General features: G+C 40.7%; 1 protein-coding gene across 1 annotated transcript in view; it reads left to right on the forward strand.

Annotated features, from left to right (window-relative positions):
* The window catches only part of DYNC1I1 (dynein cytoplasmic 1 intermediate chain 1), a 246,074-nt gene that overhangs the window by 196,021 nt on the left and 25,334 nt on the right, over window positions 1-24,719 (forward strand). Inside the window, exon 13 of the mRNA XM_016218881.2 lies at window positions 189-333. Within this exon, the coding sequence (XP_016074367.1) occupies window positions 189-333 (145 nt within the window). The remainder of the gene's footprint in view (window positions 1-188; window positions 334-24,719) is intronic.

A 24,719-nucleotide genomic window follows, 5' to 3' on the forward strand; every position in this document is an offset into this window, starting at 1 on the left:
TTAATCACCAGAAGTAGTCTAGTATTTTCTTTCTCTCAAGGTACTGTGAAAGTAGTTTCCTATTGGTGCTGTACAGTGTTTGTGCTAAGTTTTCGGGAGGTGCTCATGCAGAGACATATTTGTTTTTTAAAGTAACCGTGGCTTTGCAGAGGTCCCTGAAACTCTGTTCATGTGTGGTCTTCGTGCAGCAAAGCTGGGATCGGTGAGGTCTTCGAAGGTCACCAAGGGCCAGTCACAGGAATTAACTGCCACATGGCAGTGGGCCCCATCGACTTTTCACACTTGTTTGTCACGTCATCATTTGACTGGACTGTCAAACTGTGGACCACAAAGGTAAGAATTCCTGGAATGAAGTCCTCAGGCAGAACAGTGGCCAAGAGGAGAATGTTTGCTACCCAGGGTGCGTGCGTGCGTGCGTGCGTGCGTGCGTGCGTGCGTGTGTGTGTGTGTGTGTGTGTAGGGAATCTGAGGTCTCTTCCAGGTGACCTGGCGCTGGAATTTGTACAACCTGCAGGTGAGCCCCATCTGCCTCAGAGCTAGACAAAGCTCCCTTTCTTGGCCTATATAATTTATTTTAAAATATATAAGTAATGCTTGAAAATACTCTAATGGTAAAAAATTTAAATAATTCTAATAATGATGAAAACTGAAATTCTCTTCACCAACACTCATCCCACCCACGACATCCCCTTCATTGCCTGTCATCCCGGCCCTCTCCCCAGAGGTAACCTCCGCTGTCAGTTTATTGTTGACTGTCCCGAGCTCTGTAGCCTTCACTGACATACATATGTACCTATGGAAATAAAATGACTTGGGACTTGTTTTGTTTAGGGTTTTTGTTTTTGAGCCTTTGGAGGTTTTTAAGCTAGTAAATGGCACTAAATCATTGTGTTTTCAAAGGTAAGTCTGACCATGTTTGGGAGCCAGAAAAAGCAATGCCACCTGGAAGGAAGCTGCAGCAGCAGTCCAGGGCGGAACAGTGGCTTCGATCAGTAGTTTGGGATGTGGAGACGTAGATGGATTTGAGAACCATTGAAGGGATAAAAGCCACAAAAACTGGTGATGGATTTGCTGCAAGAAAGGGGAGAGAGGAAGCCATCAGGACGAAAGCCAGGCGTATGACTGGGCGACTGGGAATGTGTGGCCGCGCTCACTGCCCCGGGGAAGGCCAGGGGAAGGGGCGGCAGGGAGGAGCGTGGCCCAGGGGAGGTTTCAGGTGCCCGGGAGGCACCATCCGCCGCCTCCGGTAGGCAGTGTGTTGGGGGGACAGAAGCAGAGAGCCCTGGGCTGGAGGCGTGCACTTAGCAGTAAGGATAGCAATGGCTAGGACAGTCCAAGAAGTGGATTTTAAAAGAAACGCCAAGGCACAATTCAGAGAAAGAGGAGTATTTAGGAAACAAACAGGAGAAATGAAACTAGAAAAAGAGATTAAAAAGTAACAACTCAAGAAATAGAAAAATTGGGATATTGTGTGGGGGGGTGTTCATGGATATTAATGAAGAGGGACTCTGTCAAGAGGACAGAATTGGCTCCTAATGGTATGAAAAACAACCTAGTTATAAGAGATATTTAAACCAAAACCAAGTTGAGAAACCTATTTTTAACTGGCAGGTTGACGAAAATCCAAGTTTAACAACATACTCTGTGATGAGGCTGAAAGAAACCAGCCATTCTCATATACTATAGTTGGAAATGCAAAATAGTACAACACTATGGAGGGAAATTTGGCAATATCTAAATTACAATACATGCATAATTGCTCATTGACAGAGCAATTCCTGCTTCTAGTAATCTGTGCCAAAGATATACTAACAAAAATAAGAAAAAGGCATATGTAGAAGAATATTCTTTGCAAGACTACCTTGAATAAAAAAAAGACTAAAAGTACCCCCAAATCCATCAGTAGGGCACTGGATGAATCAAAAGTATGGTGCATCCACACAAGGGAGTACTATTCCAGTGTAGGAAGAAATGAAGATGTCTACCTACTAATATGAATGAGAAAAGTAAAGTGGAGAAAAGTGTAAATAGTATATTGTCATTGTTTAGTATTACATTTATGTATTTCTAAAAGTTGGAGAAATAAACCACTCACACAAAAAATATATTACTTATGGATAGGCAGGAGGCAGAAAGAAACAAAGATAATAGCCATACTTCTTTGAATACACCTTGTACATTTGGTTTGGGAGCCATGCAAATATTTTACATAAAATAAAAGTAAATAAAATAAATTTTAAAATTGGTTTCTAAAAATATTAAAGTAACAAATTGAAGTGAATCAATTTTAGTGTGGTTCGAATTGGAGGCAAAACCTTGCAATATGGAACAATTCTAAGTGACTTTAAAAACCCGTATTTTGATTATACATTCCAAAAGGGATGTATTTTTAAATATTAAAAAGGACTACAGAAGAAAACCTTTACTTCTAGTACTCATATTGCTGGTGGTTGTATTGTTACTGTCAGTCTGATACTGTTGTGCTTGTATCGTGTGCTAAATGATTCTTGGTATCTTTGAGAACTGATACATCAGCTCGGTTGAACAGAGATACAAATGCACAAAGTTAGGTAAAAACTCTATAGTAATCCTGAATTTTAGTTGGAAGTGTCAGTAAGAACTCATGGTGTGGTTTTGATATCACCATCTCTACAGAAAACACCATGTGAAATATCTTCTCTTTGTTTCCACTAACTTCTCACTATGATTTAGAGCTGGAGTCAGCAAGTTAGAGCCCTCAGGCCAGATATGGCCCACTACTTGTTTTTATAAATAAAGTTTTATTTATAAAACTTTAAAAAAAAGAGCTCGTGATGTGTGTTACCTTTAAATCTAAAAGAATACATATCCATGGCTTTATCTACCAAAATGGTACAGAAACAATGACCAATCCAGTAGCAGTGACACTCTTGGTGTCCAGATTGTTCTCTCTGAATAGCAGTTTCATAAAAGAACCAGAATGAGTAATTATATTTTAATCCCTTCTGACAATAATGGTTACCTTAATGATCTTTATTTTAAACTCCCTGAATAACTTGCAGTCCTCTGATCATTTAAACAAAGGTGAGGAAGGTTAGTGGAGGCATACTGGATAATTGAGTTAGCGATACCCTCAAGCTTAAGATGATGTCTTCTTAGTCTGTTCAGGCTGCTATAATCAAATACCACAGACTAGGTGGCTTATAAACAACAGAAATTTATTTCTCAAAGTTCTGGAGCTGAGAACCCCAAGATGAAGGTGCCAGCATGGTGACATTCTGGTAATGGCCCCCTTAATGGTTCATGGCCAGCTCCTTCTCCCTGTCCTCACTCCTTGAAAGATGCTGGGGATCTCGGTGGGGTCTCTTATAAGACACTAATCTCGTTGGTGAGGGCTTCACTCTCATGACCTAACACCTTTCAAAGGCCCCCACCTTCTAATACTATCATCTTTGGGAATTGGGATTTCAATATAAGAATTTTGGAGACACACAAACATTCAAATCATAGCAGATTGCAAATTAAATAACGTAAGGAAGAATCCTCCCGATTGTAGAAAGAGTTGATGTTGAGAAATAAGACTGAACTAGTGAGAAGTCAAATTTTAAAAGTGGCTTTAATATGATACTTGGTGCATAAAAGTAAGAATAGCTCAAAAAGATACCCTAAAGACATTTAAGGGAAAGCCAAACAACAGGAAAATTTTGTACATTCTACTGACCAAGAATTTGCAATTTTTACACAAAGATAAAATATTAGGAAAGAAAATCTATATTCCAGGGGAGAATGTTATGCTGGAATTAGCACACTGAGCAAAATGAATCTAATCTTGAAGCCTGGAGGAAAGTCCTTCTCTATTCACTTTGCATAAGTAATGTGGCTGCCAAAGAGACAATAGCATTTCACACTGTTCTAAAATGAGAGAACTAGGATTTTTAAAGATCAAGACTGAAAAAGAGAATTTCTCGCCCTAGCCAGTTTCGTTCAGTGGTTAGAGTGTCAGCCCATAGACTGATTGCAGGGTCCGAGGTTCGATTCCAGCTGAGGTCATGTACCTCAAACTCAGTTGCAGGCTCAGCTCCAGGTTGGGGCTCCTGCAGGGGGCAACCAATTGATGTGTCTCATCTCACATCGATGTTTCTCTCTCTCTCTCTCTCTCTCCCTCTCTCTCTCTCTCTCTCTCTCTCTCTCTTCCTTCTACTCTCTCTGAAAAGCAATGGGAAAAAATATTCTTGGGTGAGGATTTTTTAAAAATTTAAAAATAAAAAAAATTTAAAAATTTAAAATTAAATTTCTCAACACAGGATTTTAGAAATACTGCAGGTAAATAGAAAAAGTATATTTGGAGAAAATGCAGTCATTGTCAATTCTGTTTGTGATTTGAAAACTTAATATTACCAATAACTTTATATATGATTTTATTTAAATTTTCCATGATGATTGGGCAGGTGGAATTTTTGAATTGGGAAAGGCTAAAGGAAGAACATAATACATATTTTGGAGGTTTGGGCTTCTGACAAGTCCCCAGAGAGTGGTTTAGTCCTTGAACACCAAATAGCCACACTGATTATTGGTGGAAAATGAACCTACCTAATACTATTATAGAATCTTGAAATTTTAAAATGATTCTTTCTGGTTTCATTAGCTTAACTGACTTAATAAGAGAAAATCAGTAGTTGTGTTTAGTGACAGAGGCAGGCTCTTTCTTTGTCAGAAATTTAAGACAATATAGTTTTTTAAAGTATAGCAATGCAACCATTTTTAGTAGTGATAGAAGCTTTGTTCATCACCTTAATTATCAACATATTATATTTTAACTTCATGCAAAAAAAATGAAAGGAAATAAAAAGAGTTAAAATAGAACCATGTGTAGAAAAGAGTATTGTTGTGATTGGTTAGCATATCGGCAATACGTGGGAGAGTCCAAATGAATAGTAAAACAGTCAGATGTGTGCAGACTGGGACATGGGGGCTGGGCAGAGAGATAAAGAATGTAATTCCCCGCATGGACCACGTGGCTCAGGGGTTGAGCATCGAGCTACGATCCAGGAGATCTCAGTTCGATTCCCAGTCAGGGCACATGCCCGGGTTGTGGGCTCGGTCCCTAGCAGGGGACGTGCAGAAGGCAGCTGATCAGTGACTCTCTCATCATTGATGTTTGTATCTCTCCCTCTCCCTTCCTGTCTCTATAAAATCAATGCAAATATATATTTTTTTAAAAAGAATGTAGGTCCCCTACCTATCCACATGAGGCCTCCCACCTCTATATGCCCAACTTCTCCTTCCGTCCAATGTGTTGAAAATGAAACAAAACACAGACACTCACCCTTGCCCTTGCTGTCCCTTTTCCGTCCTGTGTATCTTCTGCCTTTCCCACCAAACTGCACTTTTACCTCCTACAATCCACCTTTATCCCTATGATCACCACTAAACCTGCTCCGTCAAAAGTTGCCCTGACTTCCTTGCCTGTTGTTCCCTCTGTCATTTTGCCATTTTTATGTCACAACTTTGCAGTCTCAATAATGTGGATAAGTCCCTTGGAACACCCTTCTTTAAGTATATCAATGAGGCTATTTTTAAGAGAACGGTAAAAAGCTTTATACTTAAAAGTCTATCCTTGGTGATCCTTTTAAAAAATTTTAAAAATGTGTTGCCTGAATAAATCCTATTGAGAACCAGCTCCTACCTTTTGCTCTATCTTGGCACATTACATTTCGCATCCATCAAGAAATACTGGAGTTCATGCTTAGAAATAAAGTATGAACTCTTGGCTGGATGAAAACATTCATTATTCCACTCAGCTTTTCTGTTTGCTGAGGTTTGGGATAATTTTGTTCCTGTGCTGTAGTTTAGCTTAGTGGCTGGACAAGTTATGAGTCTTTGGGCTTTTGATCATTGCATCCAGGTTGGAAAGTTTCGGTGGATTCCAATTAAACATTGGGTTAATATTTATTTTGGTCCTGGGACAGCTTCACGAGGATTAAGGTCCTTGGTACTCTCCCTGTATTTGCCAGCTCAGTCCCTTCCTTTAAACTTCAAAAGGCTCATGTTTCTTCTGCTTGTATCGATACTGTCCTCCAAATCCTTTCTGCACGAGAACTTTTGGGCCCTGAAACTCCATTCCTCTGTGCAGATGGGTCAGGTGTATGGCCTGGCTTCCCCTAGGTGTTGGTATTTGATGGTGATCCTGGACAGCACCCTGGGGTGCTATCATCCAGGAACCCTCGGGACACACATCTGATTGGTGGAAACCCCTGACTTCCTCCAGCTGTGTCTTGACATTGTATAATCTTTCCTAGCAGTTAACGTGCACCACAGTCCTCTTAGTCTTTTAACAAAACACTGAAGCTGAGAAAGAATTTTCTAAGTGACTCAGTGGCAACGACTTTGCAGAAATTAGAAAGATAATCTTCAGTTTTCAAGCAACTACTGTGAAATCAATGAATAATAAGTATTATCTATCTCAGTTTTACAGCTTCTGCCAGGGTTAAAATATAAGATGACTATCTTGGCTGATTTTTCTCCCCCTCTTACCTACTAGAAAGGAATGATCATTTGAGTTTTTATGAATAAAAGGACTGGGGAAGTTTCATTTCTAAGGAAAAACATTAGTTATTACATTTAAAATGTATTTATTGAAAATGATTATGTATTGAAATAAATGTTAAACGTGGCTATATTATAGATAATGCAATAATAAAAATACTTTTGTCTTGCTCAATGAATCACATTTAGTACGTCTGGAATTTCCACCCTTTCCCCATAAGACCATGAGCTCCTTGAAAGTAGATCCATATTGTTTTATCTGCCTCCCAGTACCTGGCATCGTCTTGGCACCTGGTAGGTACTGAATAAATCATTGAATTAATACATGAATGAATAATATACATTAAAGAAATACTGTAGCAAATATTTAATTAGCAGTGGTTTTGAGTAGTAAAATTCATAGCCATAATTTAGAAATATAATGATTGGAAAACTGAGGTTAAGCTTTTTAAATTCTGTTAGGAAATATTTAAGAAACTATAATTTTGGAAAAAAATATCTAATGTAACCAACCACCCAGGCAGGAGTAGAGGGCCTCCTAAATAAATATTTTTCTTACAAAGTAGATGAGTAGCATTCCCACCAGTTTGTGAGAATGATCTAAAGAGCTGGGCAACATAGTGTGTGTCTTTAGCCACCCCCTTCCACTCCAGAAAGTGAGTATTTGTGCAAGTGAGCAAGGGAAGAGTTTCCCCAACAGGCCCGACAGTTACCTCTTGGTACACTGTAGCCTCGTTACATGAAGGAAGGCTCTTTCTAAAGATATCCCTGGGAAACTCTGTCTCTTGTGGGATGTGGTTCCTTCCAGAAAAAGGGAGCTTGAGTCATCTCTAAACCATAATTTATAAGAGAAATCCGTAACTCGAACTAAAGCAGTATAGTGGGGATGGAGAGGGAAATGTTCTAAAAAAGCTTCTCAAAGTAGGTGACATCCAAGCTGAAGTATGAAAGAATTAATTAGGTAAAGGGAGAAAGGGAAAGGCATTTAAGCAAAAGGAACAGAATATTAAAAAACACAAGCATGGAATAGTTGATACTACAGCTGTGTAAGCATTGTGAAAAAGTAGCAATATTATTATTAATTAAATATTGTTACTGTTGCAATTGTTATTTGGATATTAAAGTGGTTTAGTTGAGCTGGAGCAGTGGGTACAAGGTGACCAGAAGGGAATAATGAAAAGATGTGTCTGAAGGCAAGAGGGACCAGATGGAGAAAGGCAGTCTGCCATACTATGCGATGCAGTGTAGACTTTCTTTTGAAAATGACAAGAGCTATAGCTTATGCTAAAGTGGGGCCTCACTGCCTCTTCCTTGATGTGATGCGGAGTGAGACTGGGCACTACAGACGTCTCACCTGCCCTTCAAGACTCTGAACCACAGTGTTAGCATAATGCTCTACATCTGATGACTGCTTCGTCAGATTACCAGCAATAATTGAGTTGCCCATTAGCTCGATACATCCCGTAGATCTCTCCTAGCTCAGCATCGGTCTATCGGATTATTAATGAACATTCACAGCTCTACCATGTCCAGTGGTAGCATCTTGATTGACCAGAATGTTTGCTTCTGTAACCCTTCGGGAAACTTCCCTCCCAATTCACTACTCCACTCAGATTTTCAGATGAAGCCCAGTATGTTGATAAAGACTATAATTATGTTAATAATAATAATAATAGAAGCTGCATTCAATTGAATACTTCCATGTGACTCACATTATACCGATGATGTCACGTAATTCTCACTGTGCCTTTGTAAATAGGCTGCCACGTGACCCCCATCCTGAATGGATCTCGCAGAGTTGTCTCCCATGACCTTTCTGTTAGCTTTCTGTTTGCCTGTTCCTCCGTCGTATCTTCAGCTGGACTTTTCATCAGCCATAATTATTTTTTAATTTTTGAGCCAAATATATCTGTATTCCCTTCCTCATCTTTCTTTGTTCTAGCAAACTTCTGTCACTAGTACTTTTAATCCTCGCACGGAACCCCACTGGTCTTTTCGCACCTGTCCTCCCTGCCACCCAAGTTCTGACTTCGAAAAGGGGATTTAAATAGGGCAAGACAAGATGATGGAGATACTCCCATTTGTCTTATATCTTAAGAAAGCCTATGTAAGGATTTTTTCTTAGTATATTACAATATCAATTGCTCTCACAATTTCTACATATTTCCTTAAATATTTAGTATGTATTCACATGCTCTTTTTTTTTCAGAGTAGGATATTTCTTTGTTCATCTTTATCCTGTGTCTAATACGTGTTCGTTTGCCAGTATTATAAACAATATAGAATGAGTCCAGTTTGACCATTAGGAAAAATTACTACTTTATCGACTTGACTCGGGACAATAAAAATTGAGAGTGTTCCCATTCTTCCAGTACTTTGTAAAGAATAGGTAAGAGTTTTGCAGAGGAAAAATAAGTATAATTAATCATTGAAAACTCTCACTTTTCCTTCCAAAGTAGAGTAACGGGCTCCCCCCCATAACTTCTGGGGAAACAGGCCTCAGTGTTTACTGCTGGAAGCTCACCAGCTCTGTGGACGTTTCTGGAAAGGAATGTTGTGGAATTGGCAGTAGAGTGAAATAGTTCTCTCTCCTGTCCCCAGGTTCATTGGCTTGAACTAAGCCCAAGTCGAAAGTAAGAAGAAGTCTCTTATAAGTTGTCAGTTTCCTTCTCACTTAGGACCTTCTTTAATGATTAAAAACTTAACTTTTAAACCAGGTTTCCCTTTTACCACTCTGCCAGGCCCAGCTGCATTCAGAGGGATAATGGGTCACTAATCCAGGAGGGTTTTGCTGAAGACTCTTGGCTTCCACCCACCTATGGCACTTAATTTAGGCCTGATTGGTGTGATTTTTCCCTCCCTCAGTTACTCCCCACCCCATTTTACAAAGTTCAGTAAGTGAACTGAGTTTTGCTATCTTTGTGCTATTAAGATCATTATTTTTAACATGGCAATCTATGGGCCATCCAAATGAAGCGTGTGTCTCTATTTCTGTGTCTGCATGTGTGTAATCCTGCTGCTGCTTTTTACAGTATTTTGTGTTAATCTAGATTTCTAATAACTTAGAATAGTAATTCTCTTCTCTAAGAATGCCCTCCCCCCAGAAATCTATCCATTTGAAAAAAATAGCTCCTCAAGAGCAGAGATTAACTGTGTCTTCCTTATCAAGTTTCTGACAAAGTTATTGCCAATTTCTCCAAAGTTGGTGTCTCCTATGCTCACTCTTCCAGCTGTTCTCTTAGCTCATCTTCCTAAAATACACCTTTTATTATGCCATCTCCTTATACTACAGCATGTAACAGTGTTTGTATTCTGTGTAATCTTAACAGGCATTTTTAAAAGAAGTACCATGAATTTAAAACAATACAGAAAGAGTTAAACAAAGTGAACAAATATCTTTAGCAGGGAGGCATTTTAATTTTTTCTTCGGGAACGGGCCGGATATATGGCCTGCAGAGATCCCCAACCTTATGTGGCTACGGGGCTCTTTCTGACCCAAGAAAGCAGAGAGCAGGATTCCTTGGAACAGACGTCTGGAAACTCTGACGTCGCTCTGCTTGCTTTCCTAATCATTTCAGACACCTCAACCTGCATTTCATGCTTTTCCATTCTTTTGGACAAGCATCTAGCCCTTAGTCCCACAAGTTCTAAATACTAACTTTCCAATTTGCATTTGCAGTAATAATGTCAAACAAGTAAACAAGAATAAAATCAGTAAGGATGGAGATGATTAAGCTTGAATATATCTAGAGAGAAAGGAAAGAGAAAGGCTGAAAGGAAGGAAGATTTAAACACTCAGAGTATTTCGAGGTGGAGGCGTGACAGGCTCTGAAAGCCGAGGAAGGAGCTCTCCATGAAGGCATTACGGTGCCAGCACCATGGGGAATAGTGATTAAATAAATATACCACTTATTCTTCCATAAACAGTTGTTATGGCCTTTATAGAATCAAAGTCCATGTGTGGGAATCAAGAAAGAAAGACAACTAGAAAATCTGGTTTAAGTCACAGAAAGCGGACCAGAGGAATACTTTGCAGATAATGCCCTAGTTTTACAGGAGAGAAAACCAATGTCTAGAGAGGAGTGATGTAGATATCCTTTCAGCCCCATATTCTTCCCACCTCACCTTGATTGTAATTGAGTCAGTTAGAAATCCTTGCACTAAAAAGCAATGGTTTTAATATTTTGAACTGCCTGCTTATTTTTATTCACCATTTAGTAGTGGACTCAGATGATGGAATAACTTGCTATTTTATCTGGTTTATTGATGTACTCTGTAGTCATGAAACTGTTCTCATAATAATTTTAATCAACACCAAAAAAATCTAAAACGTGAATATGATGTGTCTTTTATTGTATTTATTTGTTAATTTTTTTCCTCTTTCCACGGAGCTGAGCTTCATGTTTCCCATCTGTTCTGTATTCTCTACAGCTTTTTAAATTTTTTAAAAATATATCTTTATTGACTTCAGAGAGAGGAAGGGAGAGGGAGAGAGAAAGAAACATCAATAATGAGAGAGTCATTGATCGGCCGCCTCCTGCACGCCCCCGACTGGGGATCGAGCCCTCAACCCGGGCATGTGCCCTGACCGGGAATCGAACCCCGATCGCCTGGATCCTAGGTGGGCGCTCAACCGCTGAGCCACGCGTGGCCGGGCCCCACAGCTTTCAGTCAGAGTGGTGAATGGTTAATATACAATACAGGCTGATTATCTTATTGACCATTGACATATATATTAAACTCAGCCTCTAGCAGTTACGGTGAGCAATTAATAATCAGATAAACTCAGCAGTTTAATGTTTATTGCGAATTTATTTCATCCTCAGTGAGGCACCCAGTGACTGAACCACCCCACGGACCTGCAAAGACTCCTCTGTTCTTATTTATATTTCTGACAACTGCGTTCTCCATTTATCACCTTTTTTTCACTCCTCTGATGATTTTCCCCTTTTGCCCAATCAGTTGTACACACAGATGAACACATAAATGTTTACATGTTGACTACATGTTATCATTGCAAAACATGCAAGTACATAATAACAGTGCAGATTTTTTTCACAGTTACTCAAAGTTGATAGTTCACATTAAGGTTTACTCTTAGTGTTGTACATTCTGTGGGTTTGGACAGACGTATAGTGACATGTATCCATACTTATAAAATCATACAGAATATTTTCACTGCCCTAAAAATCCTATGCGTTCCTCTTGTTTATCAGCGGCAGCTACTGCATTTTTTTTTTTAATCCTTACCTGAGGATATAATATGTTCTTACTAAATTTAGAGAGAGAGGAAATGAGAGGGAGAGAGAAAGAGAGAAATATCGATTAGTTTTCTCCCTTACAAACCTAGACTGGGGTCAAACTGCAACCTGTTTGTGCCCTGACTGGGAATCGAACCCTCAACCTTTCAGTGTAGGGGATTACCTTCCAACCAGCTGAGCCACACTGGCCACAGCAGCAGCCACTGATCTTTCTACTATCTGCATAGTCTGGCCTTTTCCAAAATATCATATAGTTGGAATTAAGAAGTATGTTGTCCTTTCAGATTGGCTTCTTTCACTCGGTAATATGCATTTACGTTCCCTCTGTGTCTTTTCACAGCTTGATAGCTGATTTCTTTTTAGCACTGAATAATATTCCATTGTCTGGATGTATTTATTTATTCATCTACTGAAATATGCCTCGGTTGCTTCCAAGTTTTGGCACTTATGAATAAAGCTGCTATAAACATCCATTCATGTGCAGGTTTTTGTGTGGACATAAGTTTTCAACTCCTTTGGATAAATACCAATGAGTATGATTGCTGGATCATATGGTAAAAGTATGTTTAGTTTTGTGGGAAACTGCCAGGCTGTCTTCCAGAGCAGCTGTACCATTTTGCATGCCCACCAGCAATGAATGAGAGTTCCTGTTGTTCCTGGACTGGCAGCGTTTGGTGCTCTCCTTGTTCTGGATTTTGGCCGTTCTAATACGTGTGTAGTGGTATCTCATTGTTTGAATTTGCATTTCCCTGGTGACATATGATGTGGAGCACCTTCTCATTTGCTTATTGGGTATCTTCTTTGGTGAGGTGTCTGTTAAAGGCTTTGGCCCATTTTTAATCAAATTATTTGTTTTCTTATTGTTGAGTTTTAAAAGTTCTTTGCATATTTTGGGTAACAGCCCTTCATCAAATGCATCTTTTGCAAATATTTTCTCCCAGTCTGTGGCTTGTCTTCTCATTCTCTTGATAACATCGTAAATTTAATTAACATTCTGCTGGTAAGTAAAAGCAAGTATTGCCTTCTCTATCATTCTAATAAAAATAATACATTTGATCAAATTTTTATTTATTAAGCCAACATTTAAGAAGAGGCTGTCTAGATGGCGTGGCTCAGTGGTTGAGCATTGGCCTATGATTCAGGAGATCACGGTTCGATTCCCAGTCAGGGCACATGCCCAGGTTGCAGGCTCAATCCCCAGTAGGGGGCATGCAGGAGGCAGCTGATCAGTGACTCTCTCATTATTGATGTTTCTATCTCTCTCTCCCTCTCCCTTCCTCTCTCTAAAATCAATAGACTTTTTTTTTTTTTTTAATTAAAAAATAAAGAAAGAAAAGAAGAGGTTAATGTGTTTTTAACCTCATGCCAAGGCCTTTGAGAAGAATAGAAATGAGACATGGTCCCCGCTTGAATGGGTGCATAGTATACATCTCCCTACTGAAACTTAAGTAAAGAATGGAACTTCTTGTCCACCTCACTGTAGTGTTTTATGCATTCTAATGTAATTTAAATACATATAGACAGAGAACACAGTGTACACTCCTTGTATTTACTCATTTAACACATAACTATGGAGGGCTTACTACGGTCCAGCACATGGAAAACTAGACTTCAGGAATGAAGTAAGAGTATACTTAAACATAAATGCCTAAGAAAGATTCCAAGGCAGTCCCAGAGCACCTAAAAAGAAATCAGAAAGCAATGCCTAGGTCCTGGGAGTGGGCATCCCCGTGCGTGTAGGTGGTTGAGAGGGCATGGAGGGGTTCAGTGGACTTTGATCAGGATCTCAGGACTGGATCGGTTGGAGAGGAGAGAGAGCAGTGTGTTCTCCAGGGGTGGAAACAGAGTGAACAAAGGCTGGAGCGCCAGAGGGCTGCAGGGCCCGGAGGGGATTGTGAATGAACGAAGCCTGTGGCTGGAGCAGAGGGTTTTGATTAGGGGACCAGGGGGAAACCACTTCTGCAACGCCTGGTCCTGCCATTTCAGCACTGATCCGCCCCAGTGGGATCGCGGTGGGATCATAGCCCCCGGCTGTCTTGTTGGAGCGCAGGCCGCAGGATCTGTGGCATGGAGGTACTTGCTCAATGTAGCTGTTTGTACTGAGCCTGTCACTAGCTCGGCAGGAGGTAAAAATTACTTGACAGCCTCTCCTGGCTCTCACCCATCCAAAGCGTGAGAGAGCGTGAGGGTGTCAGAGTGGGTGGGCCTTGGGGAGAGTGAATCCTTACGAACTGACACTTTCGGTGAAGGAGAGTGAAGGGCATTGAGAAGTTTACCCACAATTTTGGGGCAACCATGCCAGGCAAGCAGGCCCCCATAGTGGAGTCCCTGTACCCTCTCATCTTCTCTGTATTTTGCCTTTCACTTTTAAAGTGTTTGGTTCGGCATAGAAATTTCTCTCTCCCTCCCTCCCCCCCCACTCCCTGTCGTCTCTGTCTCTGTATCACACACACACACCCCAAATGATCACAAAAAATAACTTTGAAATTTAAACTCTCAGCTAAGGATCTTTCTCCTGAACAAAAAGCTACATTTTAATCCAGTTCTATTGGTTCCCTGTTACACTGCAAATGCAAACTCCTCACCATATGCAAGGCAGTCATCTAAGCCCATTTGACTTCCTCAGGCGGGGGTGATAACATTTTGGATTTCATTTTGTTTGTCCTGTAAGAGTCTTGAGTTTTGGCCAACACTCAAGATGAATGTGCTTCAGACCTCACTTTTTGTCATGGGGCCAAGTGGACTTGGGAGAGAGGGTGGAGCTGTCTGTTCAGACATGATTTTTAGTTTGCCCTTTGCCTCTGGAGCCAGGGCCCTGGCCCATATCCAGCCGCACGAAGAGAAGATTATGGTATTTTCTAGGTAATTTTAAGGAGCACAAACCCAAAGTAAAGTCAGGTGGTTTCGAGTCTGCACTGAATTTTTCATGTTAAGGATTTGTCATGATTTGGGTTTTCAGCAGAGCTGTATTTTAAATGATGAAGGGAATTGTATTCTTCTGGAGACAGGCATGTTTTGCTTGTTTGCTAATGACCTCTGGTTTTGCTTATGGGGAGTTTTGCTAACAAATGGAAATGTAGCAAAATAAAACACTCTCTTTCTTTCGTACTTTCTCTTTTTTTTCTTTTGCTTCTCTTTTAAACAATGGGAACCCTTGTAATAAACTGTCAAAACCAGGCTATAGATATTGGTTATTGTAGCGTCATTAATACTGTGTAAAAATAAATTAGTTGCTTTGGCAATCAAACACATTCTTCTGATCTGTCGGTGCCTTTAAATAGAGCCTTCTCCTGGCTGCTTGATAGATCCTATTGTTAGAAGAAAAGAACCGTAGAGATGTATTCAAAAATTCTTTGAAAATTTTCCAACCTCAGGAACCCATTCAGCAGTAATTAGCCTTTAAGGAGGCTGATAAGGGGAGCTTGGCAGGGGCTGCCTGGGGAGTTGAAAGGTCAACCCCAGCCCCTGATGAGGGGGTTCAGCTTTAGGACCCATGTCACGCTCCATCTCCTTTGCCTGCTTGCCTTGCCTTTTCCTGCCCTTTCACCCCACCTCCCGTCTCACCCTCTGACTACTTTTTCTAAAAGAAAGGGAAGTCAGGACTGAGCCTGCAGAGGGTGACAAAATTCAACCGAAATAAACTCTAATCTCAACTGCAGAAGACTTCTGTCTCAGGGAAAAATAGCTCTGTCTTCAGGCAAAACTGACTAACTGAGTTGAACAGAATTGTAATTTCTGGTTCAAGTTTAGTTGGGTTCCTGGAACGGTTTGACCCGTTTGTACTGTGATAACATTGAAGTTTACAAAGATTTCCACTCTCCATCCTCACCTGTCCCAGTCATCTCAACAACGTTGTAGAACTATGGAAAGGATTTAAAGCTAGGTGGAAAATTAAAAAGAGGCTCTGCTGGCTTCGGAGAGGGACTTGCTTTTATATCCACTGCAGTCCCCGTTCAGTGGGGAGCACAGTAAAGCACCAGGTGGAGCTGCCATCATTGATTGTAAAGGGACAATGGACATGTTGCTCAGAAACAGCGTTCTGTCTTGTACTCCTGGGGGCAGTTCCAGAAATGCAGGATTGTAGAGTAAATGTGCTGTGTAGGTGGGTGTTAGAAGCCAGGGGAAAAGAGCCCTCCTCTTTGCATTTGAGAGCTGTGTTAGTCCACTTGGCTACCATAACAGAGTACCACAGACTGGGTGGTTTAAACAACAGACGTTTATCTCCTTACAGTTCTGGAGGCTAGAAGTCCAAGATCAAAGTATTGGCAGGGATGATTTCTTCCGAGGCCTCTCTCTCTGACTTGCAGATGGTCGCCTTCTCCTTGTTACTTCACAGAATCTTACCTCTGTACACGTCTGTGTCCTAACCTCTGCTTCTTATAAGGACACCAGTCATACTGGATTAGGGCCCACTTATATGACCTTGTTTAATCTTAATTGACTCTTTAAGGACCCTATCTTCATGCACAGCCATATTCTGAGGTCCTGGGGTTTAGAACTTCAACATATGAATTGTGGGACTGACGTGATTCAGCTCATAACTAGAGCTAAGGATATTTCATTACCACCGTTGACCCTTGGTTATGGACACAAAGAGTTAATAATGAGCTTCCCATGAAGTTCTTTTTTTTTTTTTTTTAATATATCTTTATTGTTGAAAGTGTTACATATGTCCTCTTTTCCCCCTGTTTACCCCCTCCACCCCATTTCTGCCCCCCTTCCCCCAGGCCTTCACCTCACTATTTTCTGTGTTGATGGGTTATGCATATATGCATATAAATTCTTTGGTTAATCGCTTCCCGCCCCCCTTCCCCATGGAGTTCTTTCATACACCCTCCCCTACTGTTAGTGCTGAAGGCCTCTCATCCCTCCAAAGCTGACGGACCCCTAGATGTTGAGGGAAAGTGGTAGGAACAGTCGATGCAGTGTGGTTAATGTGAGAAGTGACTTTGTTGATGCTGAATCCAAAGACCCGTTTCTTCATTATTGCCAGGTTCAGAGTACACTTGCGCACTGGTTCAGGATGTCTAGTTGCTGTGTGGCCCTGACTTGGATTGAGGCTTGCTTATAGTCAATGCACCATCCTCCCATTTCCGGGCATCCCTGTTCTTTCCCAAATATCTAAACATATAAGAATATTCCATGGAAAAGTTTGTTAATCTCTCTCTCTCTCTCTCTCTCTCTGAGACACACACACACACATACACACACACACCGACTGAAATGTGTTACAAAAAAATCTCAGGTGCATACTGATGCTGTAAGTCCAAGGATAAGTTTTGTATGTTTTTAATGAGATAACATTTATCAGACATTTAATTCCCAATGCCTTGTTCCTGTAGTATACAGGAAATCCTTGCTAAGATTTCCTACCATCTGAGTCACTAGTAGCCTATTGTTTTATTACTGTTTTTCATATCACTTTCCTCCTTAGGAACAGTCCCCTGCTCCTGGTTCCTTGCCCATGGTGTACAAACATGCTCACATTTTTGCTGTGACTGGGCAGCAACCATGACCTTCATCTGAGATTAGATTTAAGGTAGCGGAGTGAGGGGAAAGGTTCTGAACCAAAGTAGCATGCTAGAAGGACAAGAGATAGCCTAAGGAAGATGCTGAATCAGAAACCCACCAGGGAAAGCAGAGGTTCAGCCCTGGGGAGACTAAGAAAGAATCACAAGCCCAAAGAATCAGAAGAAAGTTCCAGGCTCTGCTCACAGGTGTCCGGCAAAAACGGGACTGGACCCAGATGCTACCTGTCTCATCCCCCACCTGCAGGGCATCTTGTCTGTCTCCTAGTGGCCAGGCTTGATGCTGGGTGTTTGAGATAAAAATTCACATAAGAAATGGTCCATAAAGTCAAGGATGTTACATCTAAATGACAAGTGGGTGTCTTGAGAAGAAAAGAAAGTAGCCCTGGACACAAACACCAGTGATATTAGAATCTTCTTAGAGATTGGTGGGTGATGACTGGATGGGATGGCTTAAAGTGTCACAGACATGTCCTAAAATTTGGGTTACCTTGCCAAACCACTTGAAGAGCCAATGTGCATCCACACTGACCGGTGCCAAGGCCATCCGTGAACCCCTGGTCGCTAAATGCAATGGCCTCTTTTTGGTACTCCTCTTATGTCACACTGTCTACCATCCATTCTTGCCGCTTTCTCCAGAGGCTCTCTTGATTAGCCTTGGACCTCTCCACGGGTTCTTCCTCCTTCACTCTCTCTTGGCCCAGTTTTTTAAAATGTCTATCACAGGTCTTTTTCTCTTTCCTCCCCACTCTCTCCTCTCCCTCACACCTCTTGTGAATGACTCCTTGGCATGAATGTCAAGCCAGCCCACTCTTTCTATTCCTGACCTACATTTCCACTGTTCCTCTTGACCTGAGTGTGGTCTCCAGAGACTCACATGTACCGTGTTTAAGCTACAAACTAGATCTTCCTCCCCAGCTCTGCTTCTTTTTCTGTTTGATCCTGGATATCCATCACTCAGTCGTCCACACTAGAAAAGCTGAAAACAGTCACACGAATGTTAGACATCTCTGAATCCATTTAGTGCATAGCAGGATGCACATATATCAATACATGTTTAATCAATTAGTAACTGTTGCATCAAAAAGTCTTAACTCTATACTCAAGATCATTCATAACATGGTCTCACCTCTGCCTTACCCAAACCAAAATTATTTCCTTCATTAGGACAAATCTTCAGAGTCCACAAGACTGTCTCCACTTTTCACCTTTACAGCTACCTGGGAATTCCATGCTGATTTACGCAGCCAGGTCTTTGCATGTTTTGCTTTCCTCTCCTTGACTGGCTTCCTTACCGTCCATCAAAGTCTATGCATCTTTCAACGCCATTCCCATCACCTGTTCTAGATAATACCTTCCTTGACCACATCAGACCATGGTAACCACCAACACGCCAACCCCCCAAATCTCTGAATTCCTCTGGCACCTAACATCTGTACCACAGAATTTAGCACCTGGCTACATATTTGTTCTCTTTCTTTGGTATAAACAAGACAGAAAGTCAGTCTCCTTCCCAGGGATTCGCAGACATGGTAAATTCCTCCTTGAATTTTCCCCAACAATGTGTCTTTGAGAGAGAATTTATATTCCTTCTTTCTTCAGATGGTGAAATCTATTTACCTCCTTGTGTTTTCCCTTTCGCCTTAGTTATCAGGAAATTTAGAGCTCTTCAGTACCAGATTGTAATAATCAGCTTATCTCAGGATCCGGGTAATAGCTATCTATTCTATCTGCCTCTGTTGTGTGTTTATTCTTAATTTCGCAGTATATTTAACTTGTAAGACACCATAAATCCTCCTGGAACAAAGTGAGAAAGTAGACCCCCAAGTAAACAATATTCTCCTCTTATTACTTCATAATTTTTATTTTCCTACCTGGGATTGTGAGTCCTGGGGAACAGTCAGATCTTGTGTTTCTATTGATTGCCCAAAGTAGAAAGCATACGGTTAGGTCCTTAATAAATCATTGTTGATAGATTAATACTTTGGGATATCCTAAGTGAAATAGCTACTTTGTTAAAGTAGGTTAGATTATTTTAAACTGAGATGGAAACACCTCCTAAAAATGATTCTAAAAAAAGGACCTCGAGCCCATCTATTTCTGCTAGCCTTTTGTTAAAAGTTTAAAATATCGGAAGAAGAAAAACACACTAAAAATCCGAAGTTATCGTTTTAGCTGTTACAGTATCCAAACGTAGTCCTTAAGACAGGTGAGAAGATTAATAAAATCAATAGTTGACTTCCAGTAACACTTACCGGATGACAGAGTGTGTGTTTTTCACAAGCCCAAGCCCTGCTGGCTGCCTTTCTGATAAACACGACATTCAGGTGGTGTCTGAGTTACTTTTTTTCCTTCCCTTATCCTCATTTCGCTCCAGCTTTCCCTCCTGTTCTTGCAGAGTAGCAAATATTACAATTGGCTTTCCATAAAACTACCTGTGCCAGTCATCAAATTCTTTTCTGTCTAACTTTTTGGGGGGGAGGCAGGGAGAGAGGGAAAAGGGGTTTCTTTTTTAAGCTCACCGAGGGAGAATAACTTTGAAAGAAACCACAAGAATGTAATCATCAAGTCACAGCCAGACTCAGCCTGCGTTCAAACTTCCTGTCCTTTTACCCCCCACCCCAACCCCAACCCCCTGAACAGTCACCCACCGACACATACCTATAGCTGCTAAATATTTATACAGGCATGTGTGAATAATCCATATAAGTACAAACACTTTGAGACTTAAAATTCACCCAGCTGACTGGGCTTTAGCATTGTGCAAGAAGGAAGGGCCTGGTGGATCCTTTCCTTTGCTCTTTCAACCAGAGCGGAAATGTTTGCCTTTTCATTTCAATGATATGCTACCCGAGTTGCCTTCCCCAGCCTTCTCCTTCTAAACAATCATGTTTAAAGAGAGAGAGAGGATAACAAATAAAAGACCCAACTATCTACATAATTATGAGATTCAAAGGTACGTCCACCCCCACCTCCTGATCTAACCTGCATTTTATGTCTGATGGTGGAAGATGAAATAAAGCCCATCTTTAGCCCCCCAGAGTCACTGTTGTTGGACCAAACCAAGGTGGGCCCATCTTTGCTGGTCTCATGTGACCTCTTAACCTTGCAAATTGTCTGAGGTTCGTAATTACACTGGGTTAATTTCCCATGGCCGTTTCCAATGTCCTGAGTCGCCTTATCTCATTAATTTCAATTTCGTTTAGGCAAAACAGAGTAAGGTAAGCAAACCTATTGTAAAGCAGGAAGCACAGCAAGTCTATCCTACATTTGAACAGAATATTTGAATTGCTGCTATGTGGGTTTCTCCATGCCCATTCTCTCCACCATGAAAATAAATGCAGGTATCAGCTACACAGATTTTAAATATAAGGTAAAACGCACTGCATTTAACATCAGGAGACACAGGAGTCTGGCAGACCCACAAAAACCTCACCTTGACCCTTTGAGAGTGTGCCCTTCATATATATATTCAATTGCTGATGCAAGAAGTAGAACTGAAACTTTAATTATTTTGATAATTTTGCCATTAGATGTTAAACCTGTTTGACGGGACAAAGCTGGGCATTTGGGCATATGACTTCTTGAAAAGAAATGACATTTGCCTAGATGTTGTATTTACTAAATGTAGTGAGACCGCCATGTCAGATTAGCTGTGGGAACTGGCAGATGCTAACCTGGCAATTTAAAAATAAGTGTGAGGCCCGGCTGGTGTTGCTCAGTGGTTGAGTATCAACCTATGATCCCAGAGATCCCAGTTCGATTCCTGGTCAGGGAACAAGCCCAGGAGACAAGGGTTTCAGGTTTGTTCCCTAGCAGAGGGCATGCAGGAAGCAGCTAATCAATGACTCTCTCATCATTGATGTTTCTCTCTCTCTCCCTCTCCCTTCCTCTCTCTGAAATCAATACAAAAATATTTTTTAAAAGTAAAATAAAATAAAAAATAACAAAATAATAAAAGTAAATGTGAGTCAAGGTATAACCCAGGCATCTAGGGCTATAATCTGATATTTTTAAAATATTTTTAAAGAATTACATATATATATACTTATAAATTTATTTATGTTGGTGTGACAGTTGGTAAGCCAGATGCTAGAGTAGAGGTTGACAGTTTTAGGATCAGCCTGGAAGTGTTCTGCCACTTAACCTACCCACTAATATAATGCAGTTGTACAATGTGACATTAAATAAGTAGCAAATAAATGAGCAAAACTGCTCGAGCCTCCAAATACCACCTCACGTGCTCATCCGCCTAACTTTTCAAGTGTGCAGTGCACGGATCCAACCACAGTTTTAGCTGCTTCTAGGTCGAGCCTAGTATCCTCCCTCAACACCTCCTAATCCCTGATACCAACGTCCAGTCTCTAATCAGCCCGACCTTTCTCTAGATATCAAATGTTTCGCTCTCTAGCTAATGTCACGTTGGACATGAAACCACTCAGCCATAGCAGAAATGGAATTGGGGAGCAGCCACCAAAGAGGGGCTCTTTTGAACTTGCTCGCTGCCTGCCACAGCCACGTGGTCCTTCAGAGAGAGAGAGAATCAATCCAGTGAAGGGCCACCCAGTTGTCCTAATGAGCCAACTGTGCAGTGACCCTCTCTGCCCTGGCTCTGCCCAAGTAAACCAGGAGGCAGGACACACCAAAGGAGCCCCCGCAGCTCAGGTGAATGGGAACAGCAGCTGAAGAGAGCACCCTGCTTGCTTAGTGTTTCCACGGTGAGCTTGCCCAGAGCTGTGCTACTAAAACGCCCCTCGTAAAGAAGTACCTTTAGGTGGAGCTGATATTCATAAAAATCATGCTGGTGTCGGGAAATACTCCTTTTATGAACTAGGCAAAGCTTGTAGTTTTTTCCATGGCTTTAAACACTCAAATACCAGTCAAAACCTGTGAATATGTATACATTCTTTTATATGGATAATTATCTTCTTTATTGGTGGCGCCTCCTGGATTAGGAGGATTCTCCCATGCAAATAAGCAGTAGAGGAAGGTCGTGCAACAAAGAACACCTTTCATGTGGCTTCAGTTCTTAGCAGAACGTCTACATTTCTAGAGAGGCAAATGCTCAGTTCCTGGATTGCTCTAACCTTCTTTCTAATTATTTTAAATGAACTAATCCCAATGAAAGTCCTGATATATTCTTGGTTAAGGCACACAAACAAACAGACCCACTGTACATATTCTGTTCAGAATAGCTCACCCAAAGGGTATATGTCCAATTTTGAATTTCTGACCGTGATAGAAACAGGTAAAGCTGTCATCATTTAGTATCATCTTAATATTCGCCACAGAAATAAAAATAAATACAGGGTGCTTTGTGCTTTTTAGAAGGATCCCCAATTAAGCTGTAAATAATGTTTTCCAGTGATTGTACCCAATTCGCAATACCTTTTTTGGGCCAGGAGGGTTGGTATTTTGGTTTGGTTTGGTTTGGTTTGGTTTGGTTTGGTTTGGTTTCGTTGGTGAGCTCTTGTTTGTTTGTTTAAGCACTTTCTTTTTATGGTGGAAGCATCCATTTTGTGTGTGAGCCTGAAGTTTTGGGGTCCTTCGGTGGTATTTTTAAAAAGCGATATTGTGGTCTCATATTTTAATGTTTCCTGGAAGAACTGGCTGGTTATTTATTTTAATTGCTTCACAGGAACCCACATGATAATTTTTGAAGGGCGTTTTCTTATTACTCATTGTTTAGTATTTTGGTCATTTTTTTCCCAACAGGATATAACCTTCAAGGTAAGATTCTATTGGTTTTCCTTTTATTTCAGAATAAAAATACAGAAATTCTATTAGTTGTAGGCCCCCACCCACCTACCCATGTACGACTCCCTGCCCCACTTCCCCTCCACTGCAAAAGGAATTTCAAGGATCAGGTAAAGGTTTCTACTAAGTCTCCTTTGAAAGCTAATCATTTAGAGGCAAATGCAACCTCAAGAACCACAGTATTTAGAGGCATTTTAATACAACTCTTTCTCTTCACCAGCCTTCACAATACTGAAGCCTATGGGATGCTGAGAGGTGCCTGATAGAAAGAAAACAAAAAATGTAGAGGGAAATAAAACAAACATTATATTTTTTAGATGTGACTTAGGTACATTTCTGACATCAGAGACTCATCTCTCAGGAAATCATTTCATAGTTAACTGATTGGGAAAATAGGCAGCTCTCTTCATTGTCAGAAGTATACTTATAAAATCAAAGCTCATCTAGAGATCAAGCCTTTATTGTAAAATGTTGATGGATGTTGTAAAGTTTCATTTTGGAACAGAATTCACTACCTACCTCTCTTATGTAAATTTAATATTATTTATTCCTTCTCAGTTGGTCAAATAGGAGGCCTATTACAATCATAATTTTAAAATTTTTACTAAAAACCACTCTGGTACATTTTACATGTGTATTTTGATGAAATACAAAGTTAAAAAATCACTGTGATATAAATTCCACAGAACATCAAGAAAGATGGCTTTAATTATAATACTTAGCTTTGAATAACTCTGTAAAAAAGTTTTACAAACGTCATTCCATTCGGTCCTTACCGCACAACAGAGTCATGGATCACAAAGCAGAAGGAACTCTTGAGGAGGTCCAGCCTCCCATCTCACAGTTGAAAACACTAAGATCCAAGGATAAGTTCAATTTCCCAAGGTCGATAGCTTTTCCACTTTCTCACCTTGCCTTTTCTGCTCCATGCTCCCTGTGTTATTCTCATTTTTCAGATAATCTAATTTTAGCCCCTTATCCAAAGTTGTGGAGACATTTAGTGAACTGGAACCCAGATCTCTGCCTTCTAGCATCATTTAATTCTACTCTAAAGTGTGGCCTGCTCTTAACCTCTCCTGGCTAAGGGGCCATTCCATCCTATTTCCTAGTTTTCAGGAGAAAAAGATACTTGTTACTGTCAAAAGGTGCTAAAGATGCCTGGAGTTCTATGGGTAACATCAGGATTATTAATAACCGACTCAGGAAATGAAATAAACATTCTGATTGTGATCTCTTTCTTTTTTAACTCTTTCTACAAGTTACACAGTGTGTGTTTAGCAAATATTGGTTGTACTGAATGGGATAGCAGAGAGGAAAGGTAGTGGATCTGCTGTTTTTTCGGCGAGGACTGAAGACCATGCCATGGTTGAGAGAGGACCTCATGGCCCAGCAAGCAGAGGATGTGCTGAGCGGCAGATCCATCCCCACCACTTCCAACCTTCGTGGCCTTGGGAAAGTTACTAACTTTCCTGAACTATAATTTTCTTTTCTGTAAATACCGTCTACCTTACAGAGATTTTATGCGGATTAAATCAGACAATGTGTGTATAGAGTCAGGCACACAGCAAACACCCACCAATTTACCCTTCCCTGCCCTTCATGTCTGTCTGGGAGGTGGCTGGTCGCTGCTTCTCTGTCCCGTTTGAGA

The sequence above is a fragment of the Miniopterus natalensis genome, chromosome 10 (assembly GCF_054644295.1).
Source record: "Miniopterus natalensis isolate mMinNat1 chromosome 10, mMinNat1.hap1, whole genome shotgun sequence".
NCBI lineage: Eukaryota > Metazoa > Chordata > Mammalia > Chiroptera > Miniopteridae > Miniopterus > Miniopterus natalensis.